Source organism: Prinia subflava, chromosome 14 (genome assembly GCF_021018805.1).
Source record: "Prinia subflava isolate CZ2003 ecotype Zambia chromosome 14, Cam_Psub_1.2, whole genome shotgun sequence".
Taxonomy (NCBI): Eukaryota; Metazoa; Chordata; class Aves; order Passeriformes; family Cisticolidae; genus Prinia; species Prinia subflava.
In genome coordinates this window covers 15,753,751-15,770,433 of record NC_086260.1, presented here as the reverse complement: position 1 = coordinate 15,770,433, position 16,683 = coordinate 15,753,751, and the positions used below count along the sequence as shown (strand labels likewise).

Below are 16,683 nucleotides of genomic sequence, written 5' to 3'. Positions count from 1 at the left end.
CACCGCCTACAACTCCCATGATGCCCCCCGGCGGGTCCCCGCGATGGCGGGGGTGTCGCCGCGGTCGGGGCCGGGACCGGGGGTAGGGCGGGAGGTGACCGCCCGCCGCCGGCTCCGAGCCCTTCTCCGACCCGCCTAGGCCGTGCCCAGGGGGCTGCAGGGCGGCCCCGGGAGGAGCCGCGGAGGTGGGTCCCTGTTCGTTGTCCTTAGGGGGGGTCCCGGGCCTGAGTCGTGCCGGGGCTGCAGGAGCGGTGACACCTCAGCGGTGAAGGGGCAGAGGTCCGGGTGGGTCCGCGCTGGGCCGGGAGGGGTCCCTGGGGCGAGTCTCGCCTAGGGGAAGGTCAGCAGGGTGAGGACGGAGCCCTGATCCACTCCCCGGCACCCTCCAGGGCCGTCACAGGATTTTAGGGGGCTGTCTGCCTCCCCCAGGTGCGGACGGGATCCCAGTAACTCCCCGGCAGTCTCCAGGGCTGTCACAGGCTCCTCCAGATGAGGACAGAGCCCTTATCTGTTCCCCAGTACTCTCCAGAGCTGTCACAGGGGTTTGTGGCATGAGGATTTAGCCCCCCCGGGGGAGGATGGAGCTTTGACCAGTACCCCAACACCCTCCAGAGCTGTCACAGGTTTGGGGGTGGGGGCTGCATGAACTCCCCGAGGAGTCCCCTAAGGACAGGGCCCTGATCCACTCCAGGGTACCCTTCAGGGCTGTCACAGGACTTTGTAGGGGCTGGTCTGGCTCCCCCAGGTGCAGCGTTAGTTGGGATTGGGTTTGGGGGCAGAAGGTGTGCCAGGGCAGAGCCCGGGCTCCATGAGCTTCCCTAGCAGCCGGGTTCAGAGGCGCAGGCTCCTAGCCAGCCTGCCTGCCTCCTGTTGCTTTTGTTTGTGCTCACTTTTGGGCTGGTTTTCCCCCAGGGAAGGGAAGAAGGAGCAGGCTGGAGGCATGGCCTCTGCTGGAGAGGGCACCCAGCTCTTTGGTGACGCCATATGTGCCAGATCAGGAGGAGTGTCACCAGCCTCCTCCCAGCGCAGCCACCTCACCCGGTCCAAGCAGGGTCATAAACCCCTCCCTTTGCAAACACAAGGCCTCTGGGATCTCAGGTGTGTGGGACAAGCTCCATCCAGGCCGTGTCCCTTCCCCCTCGCTGCACAGGGAGGCTGAGCAGTTTTCATGGGGGAAATCGGGGCCAAGCCTGGATAAAAGGTGCCGTGGCCAGGGGACTGGAAAGAGCTGGGGCTGCGTGAGAGAGGAAATCCTGATGGATTAGAGCAGCTTTCCTGACATCTCACCAGGGCTCGGTGCTGCCTGCTGAGCCAGCGGAATTGGGCCATGGGTGCTGGCCTGGCCCCGCGGGAGAACAAAGCATTTCAGGGCTTGCTTTGAAAGTGAAGGGACACAGGGGTGACAGTGTGGGTCACATGCAGGTCCTGCCCCGAGGAATGGCTGCAGATGTCCACAAGAAGAAAAGCTGGGAAGTACCCAATGGGTCCCTGGCACCAGGAGATGGGCAGCACGTGGAGAGGTCTGAGAGCCCCACGCCGGGGCTGGCACAGGGCACGGAGCCAGGTATGGAGCACAACTCACCAAGGGGGGAAGCAACGGGGGAAAGAGCAGCTCCTCATGTGAGCTGGGACCTCCACAGCCCTGTGGGTAGGGGGAGATGGGCCCACTCATGACTTATGTGGGATGGGGAGAGGAAGCAGGTCCCCTTTGCATCCTTCCCCCAGCGTGGGGGACACATGGACAGATGCTCCATGCTGTGCTGGGGAGCCCATTCCCAGGCATTCCCGGGCTGTGTGTTCCCAGGGGCGGGCCAGGAGGGAGCCATGTTCGTGCACACCCGTTCCTACGAGGACCTGACCAGTCCCGAGGACGGGGCAGCCACGGTGCAGAGCCCAGAGGAGAGGCGGGGGGAGCCGGCCGAGCAGAGCAGCATGGAGCAGATCAGCAAGGACTTCAGCGAGCTGAGCACACAGCTCACGGGCATGGCCCTCGACCTGGAGGAGGAGATGAGGCCGGGCAAGGAGGGCAAGCTGGAGCCATCCCCGCAGACCACCCGCCGTGACTCAGTGCTGTCGGGGAAGGAGGAGGAGGATGTGACCATGGACGCCTGGCGCTTGCACAGGAAGCATGTCTTCGTGCTGAGCGAGGCAGGCAAGCCCGTGTACTCCCGCTATGGCTCTGAGGAGGCCCTGTCCAGCACCATGGGCGTCATGATGGCCCTGGTGTCCTTCCTGGAGGCTGAGAAAAACGCCATCCGGTCCATCCACGCAGGTACCGCCCTGGGGGAATGGGGTGGGGGGGGTCACAGCCTGCCACCATGGCCACCATGGGCCATGTCAGCTGTCCCCAGGGGCAGATGGGTTGCTGCTCATGAGGAGAGGCTGCAGCCTGGCTGTAGCCCCAGGGAGACAGGCTCACAGGTCTGTCCCTGGCCCCCCGGGGACTCCCTCCCAAGCAGATGGCTACAAGGTGGTCTTCGTGCGGAGGAGCCCGCTGGTGCTGGTGGCAGTGGCACGCACCCGGCAGTCGGAGCAGGAGATTGCCCACGAGCTGCTCTACATCTACTACCAGATTCTGAGCCTGCTCACCTGGACCCAGCTCAACCACATCTTCCAGCAGAAGCAGAACTATGACCTGCGCCGGCTCCTGGCTGGCTCCGAGCGCATCACTGACAACCTGCTGGACCTCATGGCCCACGACCCCAGCTTCCTGATGGGCGCCGTGCGCTGCCTGCCCCTGGCCGCCAGCGTGCGGGACGCTGTCAGCAGCAGCCTGCAGCAGGCCAAGGCCAAGAGCCTGGTCTTCTCCATTCTGCTGTCTGGGAACCAGCTGGTGTCTCTTGTGAGGAAGAAGGATCAGTTCCTTCACCCCATTGACCTCCATCTGCTCTTCAACCTCATCAGCTCTTCTTCCTCTTTCCGGGAGGGGGAAGCCTGGACTCCCATTTGCCTCCCTAAGTTCAACTCCAGCGGTTTCTTCCATGCCCACATCTCCTACCTGGAGCAGGAGATGGACCTGTGCCTGCTGCTGGTCTCCACTGACCGTGAGGACTTCTTCACCGTGTCCGACTGCAAGCGGCGCTTCCAGGAGCGCCTGCGGCGGCGGGGGGTGCACCACGCTCTGCAGGAGGCCCTGCGGACCCCCTTCTATAGTGTCGCCCAGGTGGGCATCCCTGACCTCCGGCACTTCATCTACAAGTCCAAGAGCTCCGGGCTCTTCACCAGGTGAGCCCCCGGGGAACCCCTGGGCCAAGGCTGTGGCATGGGCCAAGCCCGTTCTCCAGGGGGTTAACGGGGTGCTGTGTTCCTGCAGCCCCGAGATTGAGGCTCCCTACGTGCAGGAGGAGGAGAAGGAGAGGCTCTTGGGGCTTTACCAGTACCTGCACAGTCGCGCCCACAACTCTCCACGGCCTCTGAAGAACATCTATTTCACAGGCCCCCGCGAGAACCTCCTGGCGTGGGTAAGGCCATTGGTGGGGTTTGGTGAGCCTGTCTTTTCTGGTCTTGTGTGGTGGGGAAGGGGTGGTAACACCACATAGCACCAGCTCTGTGGTCTCCAGGGAGTACCCCAGCCTTGGTCCTTTTGGGGGTGAGTCTGCCCCTGTGTGAGGGAGGGACAGGCAGGGGTGGCAGTGGGAGCTGGTGAATTCTGGCACCAAGGGCTGTGCCATGTCCTCTTGTGAACTCATTGCCATGGAGAAAACTCACTCTGGGGGCAAACCCCAGGGTTTGGTTCTCCCACTTCTGAGCAAACCAGATGCCAGCCATTTAGGGTACCCCACTGCCACTTCATGTCCCTGCACTGGAGCCCCTCTGCCCATTGCTGGTAGCCCATGGGGGAGAAGATGGACTGGCAGCCACAAGTGGGGCACAGTCCTGTTCCCAGCATGTGCCCTGTTCCTTCTCCCAGGTAACCAACGCCTTTGAGCTCTACATATGCTACAGTCCCCTGGGGACCAAGGCCGGCGCCATCAACGCTGTCAACAAGCTCATGAAGTGGATCCGCAAGGAGGAAGACCGACTCTTCATCCTCACGCCCCAGACGTACTGATGGGCGTCACCCAGGGCATGGAGCCAGCTGGAAGAGCCCCCGCTGTGCTGGGGAGCCCATTCCCAGGGATTCCCGGGCTGTGTGTCCAGGGGAGAGGGCATGGTGGGACCCCAGAGCACAGGGAAACCCCACCTGTGGGACTGTCCAGCCTGGGTGTTAGAGATGGGGTGCACAGGGAAAGGGAAGGGGATGAGCAGGACTTTATCTCAGCTGCAGGCAGTGCTCCAGCTGGGGGGCTGCTCTTCCTCTGCAGTCCCCAGCTCCATCCCTTGTTGTGGGGGTCCTGGAGTGGGGCTGCTGGTACCCCAGGTTACTGGAGAGGAGCAGAGCCTCTGTGTCTGGCATCTCCCTTCTCTGGCATCCTCTGGCTGTGCCAAGGGTGGGGGTCCCCAGGGGAGATGTGGCAGCACTCAGGGGACCCTTGTGTTGCTGTGCCCGCAGATGGCGGGTGACACCGTCCAGGGGAGGGACAGGGCTGGCCTGGGGCACACACTGCTCCTCTCCCTGCCTTGGGGGATCTGGCACCCCCCAAGTGCCAGGGAGCCTCTGCAGCCCCAGAGTGGGTTTGCCCCCTTGGCATCTGTGTAAGCCTGGACCCTTCCCACTGTGGCTGTGAAAAGGATGTCTGTCCCTGGGGATGCTGGCAGGCAGGGTGGGACAGCAGGGTCCTGCCCACCCCACCGTAGGGACACAGAGCAGCTCCAGAGAGCCAAGGTGTTTGTCAGCGTGCCTGTGGGCTCCTGGTTCTGGCTGTGGGTAGTGGCCCTAAAGGGGCAGCTCAAGCACATCTCCTTGGAGACCCCCCCGGGACAGGGCCATGGTGCTCCCCAGCCCATGGGGAGTTTTCTCCTTGGCACAGGAGCACCCGTCCCCCAAACCCAGCCCCTCGAGCCAGCTCCGCTGAGCTTCCTGTACCTCCCTAACTGCCCGAGGCACTGGTGTAGGGCTGAGCACCCATGAACAGCCCAACTCCATGGTTTGGGGCTGTCTGAATAGTGCTGGAATAGGTGTTGGAGGACGGGCAGAGCCGTCAGGGTGACACCCGTGCACAGAGGGAGCTGGGAAGGATCCAGCAGGGCTAGCACAGGCATCTGCTCCTGTATTTATGCTCCTGCCAGAGTGTAATCGCTTGTCTTTGCTCATAAACATTATCTGGACCCTAAGTTAAGTCTTGTTGCATTCTTGTATGTTCACTGGAGTGGGGGGATGACCAAGCTGGGGGGAAGTTTGTTCCGGGTGTTGTTACGGTGCAGTCCAGCCCCGAGGATCTGCTGGGAGCCAGGAACGCTGCCTGGGAGCGGTGCGAGGCTGCCGGGGTTGTGCTGGCAGGAGGCGGCGCTGGCTGGAGACTGGGAGCGGCAATATCCCCGAGCTGAGCTGGTCACGGCCAGCTCATGTCGAAACCGAGCAGAGGCGCAGCCGAAGGAAGGAGCTGTTGGGTAAGGCCCGGAGCCAGCGGAACTGCCGGGCCTTACACAACGCGGGGCGGGACCCTGGGAGGGCCGGGGCTGGCCAGGCGGCAGGCACAAGGCATTTCCACCAGGCTCAGCCTCTCCTGGGACCAAAGTCCCCAGCGCCCTGCTCACCTGGAGGAAAGGTTTATGTGCAAAGCTGGGATTCATGGCCCCAGCGCCCGAGGGCAGCAGGGCATTTGGAGGCCAAATCCTTGTATGGATTGGGATGTAAAGGATCTTCCTGCATCTCTATGAACAGCAGTCACTCCCAGAGGTGCTGGCACCTCCTGCCACTGTGGACAGCCAGGGAGGAAAGGGACATGAGGCACAGAGTGGGCACAACAGAAATAACCTTCACAGCTGCCCTGGCAAAGCTGTGGCTCTCCCAGCCGTGCTCTTTTCTCCCAGCTGGGAGCTCTGGTGCTGAGCCTGCCGCTCCCGCCAAGGCTGCCCTGTTGGCCTGGAAGCGAGCAGCGAATGCGGTGCCACCGCGGGAACTTTAGGGAAGTGGCAATCTCGATTCCATGTGTCACCCGTCCCTATGGTAGCGGGGCTGGGGGCTGCGGCCGAGGGGCCAAAGGGTACCGGCACGCAGGACCCCACTCGTACACAGGGATGCTGCTGGCAGCCACCTTCCAGCACGGGGATCCCCCGACGGCCGCCCGGACCTGCAGCGGGCAACCGAGGCACTGCGCCAGCCCTGCACCCGCGCTCCGATCAGCGGCCCCGCCTCACACCGGTGCGCCTCTCGGGCACCGTGCCCAGCCGTGCCTGTCCCCCCGGGAGTGCCCAGCGACCCCCCGGGTACCCCGATCTCCGTGTTCCCCGCACAGCCCGTGCCCCCGGGCTGCGTGTGCCGGTGCCGGCTCTCGGGGAGCCCCGGGCGGCGCGGGGGCGGGACCCGCCCTCCCCGTCCCGCCCTGTCCCGTCCCGCCTCGCCTGCTCCGTCCCGGCCTTGCTCCGCTCCGCCCTGGCACGGCACGGCTCGGCAGCGCCCAGGTGAGCGCCCTGCCGCCCGGCAGCGCTCGGATCGGACCGGACCGGACGGGTGGGACTGGGGCAGCCGGACCCAGTGGAGACCCCGGATCTGGTGAGCTGCGGCGGGGCCGGGGGTGGTTCGGGATCCCAGTCCCGGGAGGTTGACGGAGGCCTTGTCCTAGTCCCGCAGGGATCCCCATTCCCCGTTGCTGACCCGGGGGCTGGCAGGGTCCCTATCCCCGTCCCCGGAATGGGTCATTGCAGGGCAGAGATGCCCCAGGGTGACAGGCAGCATCTGTAGGTGGCAGAAGGCAGGATTTGTCCCTCTGCCACAGGCAGCTTGGCATCACCTCCTACTCATGGTATTTCAGAAGAGGTTTGGTGTGACTGATCCTCCCTCAGCACTACCCATCCATCATCTGGCCCTTGGGAACCCTGGCACCCCCAACTGACACCCAGCTGGGACTGTGCCCGGGTCCTCACCTAAAATAAGAGGGTAAAACCCTTCCTTTTTTATTTTGGCAGATGCAATGGTGGCCCATCCTCCATCTGTTCTGAACCTGCTGGGTGCTGACCACCATCGATAACCCTACACCAGTGCACTGCACAGCATGGGCCTGTTGTGCTGTGTGTGCCCCTGGCTGCTGCTTGCCCTGGCCCTGCTGGGTGCCGGTGCCTGGGAGTGTCCCCGCATCCCTTACAGCTCCACCAGAAACTTCTCCATCCCCTACACACTGCCCAGCCTCGATGCTGGCAGCCCCATCCAGAATGTTGCTGTCCTCACAGACTCTGACAGCCCAGTCGCTGTCTTTGTGGCCGTCCGCAACCGCATCCTGTTGGTCAGCCCCGAGCTGCGCCTGCTCTCCATCCTCATCACCGGCCCAGTGGGCAGTGCCAAGTGTGAGATCTGTCGCCTGTGCCCAGCCACCACAGATGGCCCTGAGGATACAGACAATGTCCTGTTGCTGCTGGACCCTCTGGAGCCGTGGCTGTACAGCTGTGGCACGGCACGGCACGGGCTGTGCTATCAGCACCAGCTGGAGGTGCGGGACGGTAAGGTGGCCATCACAGCCACACACTGCCTGTACTCAGCCACGGGCAACAGCCCTGAGTTCTGCCCCGACTGTGTGGTCAGCCCACTGGGGACCAGTGCCACTGTGGTGGCCACCTCCTACGCCTCCTTCTTCTACCTCGGCTCCACCATCAACAGCAGTGTGGCAGCACAGTTCAGCCCACAGTCAGTGTCCGTGCGACGCCTGAAGGGCACCTTGGATGGCTTTTCAAGTGACTTCCAGTGGCTGACGGTGCTGCCGCAATACCGCAACAACTACACCATCCACTACGTGCACTCCTTTGCCGATGGGGACCACGTCTACTTCCTGACGGTGCAGCCGGAGCGGCCGGGATCGGCGGCGTACCACACGCGCCTGGCGCGGCTCAGCACCCACGAGCGCGACCTCCGCCGCTACCGCGAGCTCGTCCTCGACTGCCGCTTCGAGTCCAAGCGCCGGCGCCGGCGCAGCAGCGAGGAGGACGCTGAGAGGGACATTGCCTACAACGTGCTGCAGGCGGCCCATGCTGCCCGCCCCGGCGCACGCCTGGCCCGCGACCTCGGCATCAACGACACCGACACGGTGCTCTTCGGCGCCTTCGCGGAGAGCCGGCCGGAGAGCCGAGCGCCACAGGAGAACTCGGCCGTCTGCGCCTTCCCCCTCCGCCTCCTCAACCAGGCCATGGAGGAGGGCATGGAGAAGTGCTGCGGCACCGGGCACCAGCCGCTGCTGCGGGGGCTCAGTTTCTTCCAGCCGGTGGAGTACTGCCCACACAATGTGAGTGCTCCACCCTGCCCCGCATCCAGCTCAGGACCCTGGGGGTTGGCTGGGACGTGGGAAAATGGGTTCAGGAGATGGGTAACACTGGTAGAGCAGGATGGATGGTGGGCAGGGGTGGGGTAGGGCAGGGGGAGAGCGGCATCACCCAGGCATGAATCAGCCCAGCAGCCACCCACCAGCTGCTGCAGGGGCTGTGGTGTTTCCGCAGCCCCGGCTGCACTGAGGAGGGCGGATGTGGGTGGGGATCCTGTTGAGCCCCCCACCTCAGTGGTACATGTGCCAGCACATGGGCACACTGCTGCATGTCACGCATTAGGCCCATTCCTCTCCTGGTCTGGCCTTCCTGGGAGCCTTGACTCCGGCCCCTGTGGTGACTGTCCCTGGACCCCAGCCACCCTCTCCAGCTTGTTTATGTGTGGAGGGGCTGGAAAGCCACAGGGCCTCGGTGCTTCGCGTAGTAGATGAGTGAGGTGCAGGCTGCTCCTGCCTTGTCCCTCAGGGGCAGCCACCGCCTTCTCTGGGCAAACAAACCGCAGGCGGAAGTGCAATTAGTCACCGCGGTTCCTCGTCTCCCGCAGCCGGGGGGCAGGAACACCGTGTCCCAGGTGCAAGCCCCAGCACGGCCAGGATGCAGATGGGTGGGCACCCCGGCAGGGCCCCCTCATCCCAGCACATGACACAAGTTTTGGTGTCCTCAGCCAGGCTCAGGGCAAGGTGCAGCCAAATCCCCTCCTCTTCCTGCACAGAGCAGACAGCTCACTGCCGCTGACTCACGCTGTGGCAGGGGAAACTCAGAGGGGACCGCAGCCCCTCTGCACTGGGGGCGTCCGGTGGGGACCCGATGGCTTCTGGTGGCCCTCTTTAACCCCAGCCACTCGCTGAGCTCCAGGGGTCAGGGAGGACTGGGGTTGGAGTGTGCATCCTGTGGTGCCAGCACGAATAACTATATCCAGATGGGATGGGAGGGCAGGATCTGACGCTACATGGGGGACTGAGGGAGGGCCTGCTGATGTGGTTTTTCCCCCAAAATTTTCCCAGCCTGGAGGGGAACTTAAGCAATCTGGTGCTGCCCCAAAATATCTCACAGCTCAGGCTGGTGCCTACCTCTGAGGGTGTGGGAGTTGGGGTGCCAGGGCCAGCTTCAAGTCACCCACTCCATGTTTTGCCACAGGTGAACCTTTCAGCACCGGTGGTCGACACCAGCTGCTGGGATCAGCCCACCCTCATCCCTGCTGCCTCCCACAAAGTGGACCTGTTCAACGGGCAGCTCACAGGTGTCCTCCTCACCTCCCTCTTCGTCACCGCCATGGGAGACCTCACTGTGGCCCACCTGGGCACAGCAGAAGGACGCATCTTCCAGGTGGGATAGGGGCTCGGGTGGGCTGGCAGGTCCTGGCAGGCTGTGGGGTATGCTCAGCCCCCTGCTCTGCCCTGCTGCAGATGGTGCTCCAGCGCTCCAGCTCCTACCTTCTGACCTTGTCCAACTTCTCCCTGGGAGAGCCGGGGCCAGTCCGAGGTGCCATGGGGCTGCAAAGCCACTCACTGTTCTTCACTGCTGGTGCCAAGGTGAGTGGGGGGGCTCTGAGGGACATAGGGTGGGCTTGGAGCTCCATGTATCCCCCTCACCTCCCCTCTCCATCCCCAGGTGTGGCTCATGAACGTCACTGGCCCTGGCTGTCGCCACTTCTCCACATGCCAGCAGTGCCTGCGGGCCAAGCGCTTCATGGGCTGCGGCTGGTGCGGGGATGAGTGCAGGCGCCGCCACGAGTGCACCGGCCACTGGCTCCAGGACAGCTGCCCACCTGTCCTCACCGACGTAGGTCTGCGCTGCCGTCCCCCTGCTCCTCACACCTCCCAGGCACTCGGATGGGGAGGGACATGGCAAATGGGGTGGCGTGTGGTAGGGCCCCCTCGCTGGGATGGGTGTTGTGTTCCTCAGAGAAGGGTATTTCTGGACCCTCAACAGTCACTGGACTTTGCGGGCTTGGGGTGACACAGGCGCTTCTCCCACAGTTCCACCCCCGGAGCGCCCCGCTGCGGGGTCGGACACGGGTGACACTCTGTGGAATGACCTTCCGCTCCCACTTGGACCCTGACCCCAGCCACAGCCCTCCCGGTGCCTACCGGGTGGCAGTGGGACGGCGAGGCTGCGCCGTGCTGCCGGAGGAGAGCAGGAGCTACAGGTGTGCAGCGGTGCCGGGAGAGAACAGCAGCAGAGGGAGGGGCCTGGGGCTGCCCCCGGCCTGGGGCTGATCCCCCATCGCTGTCCCACAGGCCCCTGCCCACCTCACGCCGCAAGGAGTTTGTGGATGTGCTGGTGTGTGAGCTGGAGCCGGGGGGGCCGGCAGCAGTGAGGGGCCCCGCCGACGTGGTGCTCACTGTGGAGGAGCCCGCAGGACCCTCAGGCTTCCGGGTCTACGGCTCCGCCACCCTCGGTGGCTTCGTCTTTGTGGTATGGTTCCACACTGGCAGTGCCCCTGGAAGGGCTGGGGGGGGTTGGCTCCCTCACCCATCCCACTGACCCTATCTCTGCTTAGGAGCCCCACGTCAGTGCCCTGCACCCCCCGTTTGGTCCCCGGGGGGGTGGCACCCAGCTCTCACTCCACGGCAGACACCTCTCAGCAGGGAGCAGCTGGCGGGTGATGGTCAATGGCTCCGAGTGTGCCCTGACCGGGCAGCCCAGGTACACCCCTGCCCTGTCTCCACCCGGCACAGAAGGGTCCCCAGCACGGGGCACGGGGAGCCCCTGCAGCCCCGCTGTCCTCCCAGCCGCGGCTGTGGTGTCTCCAGCCAGGGCAATGGGACACTCCAATGCACGGCTCCCGCCGCCGGTGGCCTGGGCGCAGCCCGGGTAGCCCTGTGGATCGACGGGGAGCAGTTCCTGGCTCCCGTGCCCTTCCAGTACCGCCCTGACCCCGCCGTATCTGCCATCGTCCCCAGCTGCAGCTATGAGTGAGTGCGTGGCACCCTTCCCCTGGGTGAGGGGACAGCCCTGTCCTCCCGCTGCCCTGGCTGGGCTGGATGAGGTGCTGGGAATTCCAGGCACCCTGGGGACCATGTGCACCCCGGGGAACCTGATCCCCGCCCGCTGTAGGGGCTCGCTGCTCACCATTATCGGCACCCACCTGGACTCCGTGTATCGCGCCAAGGTCCGCTTTGAAGCCGGGGGTGTGATTACCCAAGCCACGGTAAGCACCGGCCATCTGCCCCCTGGCCCTGCCCACCCCACCCCAATCCCCCGGGCTCATTCCGAGCCGGTGCTCAGCATCTCCCTGCCCACAGGAGTGTGAGGACCCGCTGGCACCGGAGCGGCTGCTGTGTCACAGTCCAGCCTTCCCCTTGGAGAGCAACGTGGAGGTGGTGCTGGGGAACCTGAGCGTGCTGCTGGATGGCTCCGATGGCCGCTGGCTGTTCCGCCTCCGCTACTTCTCCCAGCCCAAGGTCATCCCCTTCGAGCAGGAGGGCAGGCGGCTCCGCCTCAAGCCCGGCGATGATGAGATCGAGGTGCACGTACGTGGGGCAGTGGGGTGAGCTGGAGTAGGGGGTCCCGCTGCCAGGACCCGCGAGCTTACGGTGCTCTGTCTGGGCAGCAATTGCGGCTGGATGCCGTGGCCACCTGCATGAACATCACCATGACGGTGGGGGGCCGGGACTGCCACCCCAACGTCCTGAAGAACGAGGTGACCTGCCGAGTGCCCCGCGAGCTGCAGCTGCCTCCCGATGGGGCCCCCGTGGAGGTAGGAACCCCTCAGGTGGGCACCCACCTGTCCCAGTGCCCCCCACCCCATCCATGCTGAGGCCCTGATCCTCCAGATCTGTGTGAACGGAGCCTGTCAGGCGCTGGGTTGGGTGCTGTCCGCCCCCACCTCGCTGGACCTGGCCGCCAGCTTGGCTTTGGGGACCGGCCTCACCTTCCTGGTCTGCTGCATCCTGGCTGCCGTGCTGTTCCGCTGGCGCTGGAGGAAGAGGCGGGGTGAGTGCCGTGCTCGCCAGGCACTGTGGTGCCCCTCAGGCCCCTGTCACACCACCCCCTACCCACCTCACTGCCGCCTGCAGGTACAGAGAACCTGGAGCTGCTGGCACAGCCTGGCCGCAGCGACCCCCCTGTCACCACCCAGCGCCCCGGCGTGGACTACAGAGAGGTGCTGGGTAAGTGGGTGTCACTGGAGGGTGGTGGGGTGCTGTGTGCTGCCAGCCCCTCACCCTGCCTCTGCCTGTCCCGGCAGTGCTGAACACAGCGGGCACTCCCGGCCCCGTGGGGCCCCGCACACGAGTCACCGGTGCCGGTGCCAACGGCAGTGCTGGTGCCGGTGCTGCGGGTGGCGGATCCCCCATGCCCCTGCTCAGGGCCACATCCTGCTGCCTGGAGGATCTGCGGCCAGAGCTGCTGGAGGAGGTGAAGGACATCCTGATCCCCGAGGAGCGGCTTGTCACCCATCGCCACCAGGTCATCGGCAAAGGTGACTCTGCACCCCGATTTGGCTGTGGTGTCACCTGCCCAATGTGTGTGGTGCCAGCTTTGTGCCACCTGTCCCTGCAGGGCACTTTGGCAGCGTCTACCATGGCACCTACACGGACCCGCTGCTGGGGGACCTCCACTGCGCTGTCAAGTCCCTGCACCGTGAGTAACTCCCCCTCCCATGCATGCTCCCATGGCACAGCAGCAGAATGTCCACAGCTCAGCTCTCTGCAGGCATCACGGACCTGGAGGAGGTGGAGGAGTTCCTGCGTGAAGGCATCCTCATGAAGAGCTTCCATCACCCCCAGGTGCTCTCGCTGCTGGGGGTGTGCCTGCCCCGCCATGGGCTGCCCCTTGTCGTGCTGCCCTACATGCGCCACGGGGATCTGCGCCAGTTCATCCGCACCCAGGAGCGGGTAGGAGGTACCCCAAGGGGTGTGGGTGCTGATGGGTGCCAAAGTCTCCATGCTCACTGCTCCCATCTCACAGAGCCCCACAGTGAAGGAGCTCATTGGCTTCGGGCTGCAGGTGGCCCTGGGCATGGAGTACCTGGCCCAGAAGAAGTTTGTGCATCGGGACCTGGCAGCCAGGAACTGCATGTAAGTGTGGCTGTGCCCTCCAGACCTCCACCACAGGATCACCACCTGGGTATGAGAGTGCCAGGGGTCCCCACCTCGACCTGGTGTCCTACAGGCTGGACGAGACTCTGACAGTGAAGGTGGCTGACTTTGGGCTGGCGCGGGACGTGTTTGGCAAGGAGTACTACAGCATCCAGCAGCACCGCCATGCCAAGCTGCCTGTCAAGTGGATGGCGCTGGAGAGCCTCCAGACCCAAAAATTCACCACAAAGTCTGATGTGGTAGGCATGACTCCCCTCCCCATCCCCCATCTCCATCCTCCCTGTGTGCCCACGGCTGCTCTCTCCTCGGCAGTGGTCCTTCGGGGTGCTCATGTGGGAGCTGCTGACGCGCGGGGCATCGCCGTATGCCGGAGTGGACCCGTACGACATGGCCCGCTACCTGCTGCAGGGGAGACGCCTGCCACAGCCCTCTCACTGCCCCGACACCCTGTGAGTGGAGCTGGGGGTGGGCAGGGTGCAGGGGGTTGTCCTGGGGGGCTGCCAGTGCTGACTGGGGTGTCGGTGCAGGTACAGAGTGATGCTGAGCTGCTGGGCGCCGGCGCCCGAGGAGAGACCGTCCTTCACCGGGCTGGTGGGTGAGCTGGAGCGTGTCCTGGCCACGCTGGATGGTGAGCACTATGTCAACCTGGCTGTCACCTACATCAACCTGGACTGGGGTCCTCCCTTTCCCCCTGCTCCCCCGGGGGAGCTGCCTGATAGCGAGGATGAGGATAAACATGATGAGGAGGAGGAAGAAGAGAAGGAAGAGGAGGAGGACAACACGTCTGTGTGCTGATGGGATTCCCTGCACCGTGGGGTCTCCCAGACCCCCATATGCCATAGACATCCATCCCCAAGGAGGGATGCAGTGTGCAGCCAGATGCTCCGGGGCACCCTCCCTATGGGATGGGTGCTGGGAGGCAGCTGGGTGCCGTGGAGTGCTCTCCCATGGCTCACACCCAGAGCCTGCTTACTGCTCCCCAGGATTGGTCCCACACTGCAGGATGCTGGGGGCTCAGTCCTGCGCTGGCTGGGTGGTGCAAGGTTCAGCCCCACATGATGAGTCTGTACTCTGGGGTCTGGGGCTCAATCCCACAGTGGATGGATGCTGTGGGGCCCCGTACCCAGTGGGTGCTGTTGGATGACCTGGCCTTCCCAGGGCTCCCATGGAGTTTCCAGCCTCTTGGCTGCTCAAATCACTCATTAAAACCTTATTATACTTTTTCCCTGGCTGGGGCTGTGTCTTTCAGGGGGCCATGCCCCAGGTTGGCAGCACCCTCGTGCCCCTGCATGGGTGAGTGCCACTCCTGAACCCCAAGAACCAAGAGCAGGGCTCTGGCAGTGGGTTTTATAGAAGGGGTGTCACAAAGCAAACAACCAATGAGGGTACACACAGGGAGGAGTCTAAGAAGGGGAATACAGAACTCAATCCAATGGGGATAACAAAGGGAGTGGAACAATACAGGACAGCAAATGATACATCAAACAAGGGGAAATTGGCAGGGAAGGATCTAGAAACAGGGGCAGGGGTACAGGGGATTGATAACTGGGGAAGGAGGGGATTAGGGAAGGGACAAAGGTTTGAGGGCCGATGGGGAGACTTCTAGGGAGTGGCCAGCTGACAAGTAAAGGCATTGACGTGTAACAATATGCATAATAATTAAGGTACAGAACCTAAAATAGAACAAACTGATACAAATGAAGGACAGTGCCTGTCTCTAGGAGTGGGGGAGGATGGGTCTAAGGGAGACAAGCTGCATGTCACAAAGCATAATTACAATCATAACACACAAATGAAATAAAAAGCTGGCCTGGAAACTCAAAGCAAAAACCCACACCACAACATCTCCCCCTTTTCTTTTCAAAAGAAGGAGAGGGTGATATCCAGACATAACGTTTACAAAAGACAAAGGGAAAGCAGGTTTAAAGGAAGCTAGCATTTACAGTATTCAGGAACTGCATTTACTATTGCAAAATTTTATCTTTCGCCAATTTGCACTTTGGGAATCCTTTGTCCTGACGTCAGAGCTCGAGCTGAGGACCTCAAACTCCGAAATTTAAATGCCAAATTTAATCTGGTGTCAATGGGTTCCTGGTTACTGTGTTTTCACAAAGTAAACTTTTCTTTATTAAAGTGATAATAAATTATGTTTAGAACTAAAATAGAGCAACAGAAGTACTGCTCATGCCACTTGTTCTGCAATCACTTTCCTTTGATCTTCTGGGCAGCTGAAGACTTGCTCTTTGAATTGTGAGGAACAGCATAACAACAAGGACATTTAGTCTTTGAAACAGTTCTCTTAGGGCAGGTCGCAGCAAACTTTCTCTTTTGACAAATCTGATTGATGGCTGTTCTCACTGTCAGCTGGTTGAAAAGTTCCCAGAAGTCTCAATTCTTTCAGAGCACAAGGTGGCAGGTGCAGGTGTGGCAACATGACTTTCCTTCTATAATACACAACTTGATAAATTATTTCAAAACTATCTAGAACATAGAGAACACTCGAGTTGAAAAGCAACACAGGAAAAACAAACTGGGATACAGAAATTAAATGATTAAATCAAGCTTATGAAATAAGGCATTTAACTTAAGTCACTTAATTTTATGAAGTTTAAGGTAGAAACTCAAAGTGATTCAACAAATCATTTCTTGCAAGAAACACATTAGACAAAACATTAAACTGATAGTTAAATTCATTACAAAGCAAATTAATTGTCATTGAATGATACTTAGTTAACTAATATATTACTTGTTTTGAATCTGCTTTCCATCACCAAACTGTGAGCATTGACTTTCTGCTGGACCCTTGCAAGAAGGCAATGAACAGGGTTTAGTGAGTAGACTCATGAACTTATATTTTTAAATTCATCCAGTTGAGAAACATTAATAAAAATACTGTTGCGATAATAACAAATATATATTAAATATATATAAGTAATAAATGTAATATAATAAAGATAATAAAATGCGATAAATATAAATATAATAAATATAAATATGACAATAGTAAGAAATCAAAAGGAACACTGGGTAAGGTATGACTAAGGGAGTGGATAGGAACTTGTGGAGTTACCACAAATGAAATGATTGCAACCTACACTGAAGTCGTCTTTTCTTTCAATGATCAAATCCAAGAAATAATGTAGCAAAGACAGGCAAATTAATTTGATGCATTAAACAGTTAAATTAAAGCTCATCAGATAAGGCCAATTCAAATGCTAGGAGTTTTTCTTGTTAATTTTCTTTTGTTGGGGCAATAGAATCTTACAGATTGGAGAGGCTTCCTCAAGGG

General features: G+C 61.2%; 2 protein-coding genes across 3 annotated transcripts; both read left to right on the top strand.

Moving 5' to 3' along the window:
- Positions 1–33: 33 nt before the first annotated feature.
- On the top strand, positions 34–5,214 carry MON1A (MON1 homolog A, secretory trafficking associated). Its single transcript, XM_063411878.1, has 6 exons — positions 34–185; positions 1,423–1,564; positions 1,805–2,272; positions 2,460–3,225; positions 3,314–3,461; positions 3,911–5,214. Exons 2-6 carry the CDS (start codon positions 1,438–1,440, stop codon positions 4,049–4,051), a joined length of 1,650 nt encoding a protein of 549 aa, XP_063267948.1. The 5' UTR covers positions 34–185; positions 1,423–1,437; the 3' UTR covers positions 4,052–5,214.
- A 1,235-nt stretch (positions 5,215–6,449) lies between these two features.
- Positions 6,450–14,617, top strand: MST1R (macrophage stimulating 1 receptor). Of its 2 annotated transcripts, none has more exons than XM_063411518.1 (21): positions 6,450–6,595; positions 7,009–8,312; positions 9,487–9,675; positions 9,756–9,881; positions 9,961–10,131; positions 10,329–10,498; positions 10,590–10,767; positions 10,853–10,998; positions 11,106–11,267; positions 11,410–11,503; positions 11,598–11,819; positions 11,906–12,052; positions 12,129–12,288; positions 12,372–12,464; positions 12,542–12,775; positions 12,856–12,936; positions 13,009–13,190; positions 13,264–13,373; positions 13,468–13,633; positions 13,707–13,843; positions 13,922–14,617. In XM_063411518.1, exons 2-21 carry the CDS (start codon positions 7,095–7,097, stop codon positions 14,187–14,189), a joined length of 4,254 nt encoding a protein of 1,417 aa, XP_063267588.1. In that variant the 5' UTR covers positions 6,450–6,595; positions 7,009–7,094; the 3' UTR covers positions 14,190–14,617. The 2 variants fall into 2 exon arrangements, with proteins under 2 accessions (XP_063267588.1, XP_063267587.1); XM_063411517.1 differs by having other exon boundaries at positions 6,451–6,595; positions 11,598–11,825.
- The last annotated feature ends 2,066 nt before the right edge of the window (positions 14,618–16,683 follow it).

Excerpts from the sequence above, each read along its gene's own strand:
- MST1R (XM_063411517.1), top strand. The coding sequence starts at position 7,095 with ATGGGCCTGTTGTGCTGTGTGTGCCCCTGGCTGCTGCTTGCCCTGGCC. Across the intron at positions 10,132-10,328 it reads GCCCACCTGTCCTCACCGAC|TTCCACCCCCGGAGCGCCCC; the intron begins GTAGGTCTGCGC and ends CTTCTCCCACAG. Across the intron at positions 11,268-11,409 it reads GTCCCCAGCTGCAGCTATGA|GGGCTCGCTGCTCACCATTA; the intron begins GTGAGTGCGTGG and ends CGCCCGCTGTAG.
- MON1A (XM_063411878.1), top strand. The coding sequence starts at position 1,438 with ATGGCTGCAGATGTCCACAAGAAGAAAAGCTGGGAAGTACCCAATGGG. Across the intron at positions 2,273-2,459 it reads CATCCGGTCCATCCACGCAG|ATGGCTACAAGGTGGTCTTC; the intron begins GTACCGCCCTGG and ends CCTCCCAAGCAG. Across the intron at positions 3,226-3,313 it reads AGCTCCGGGCTCTTCACCAG|CCCCGAGATTGAGGCTCCCT; the intron begins GTGAGCCCCCGG and ends GTGTTCCTGCAG.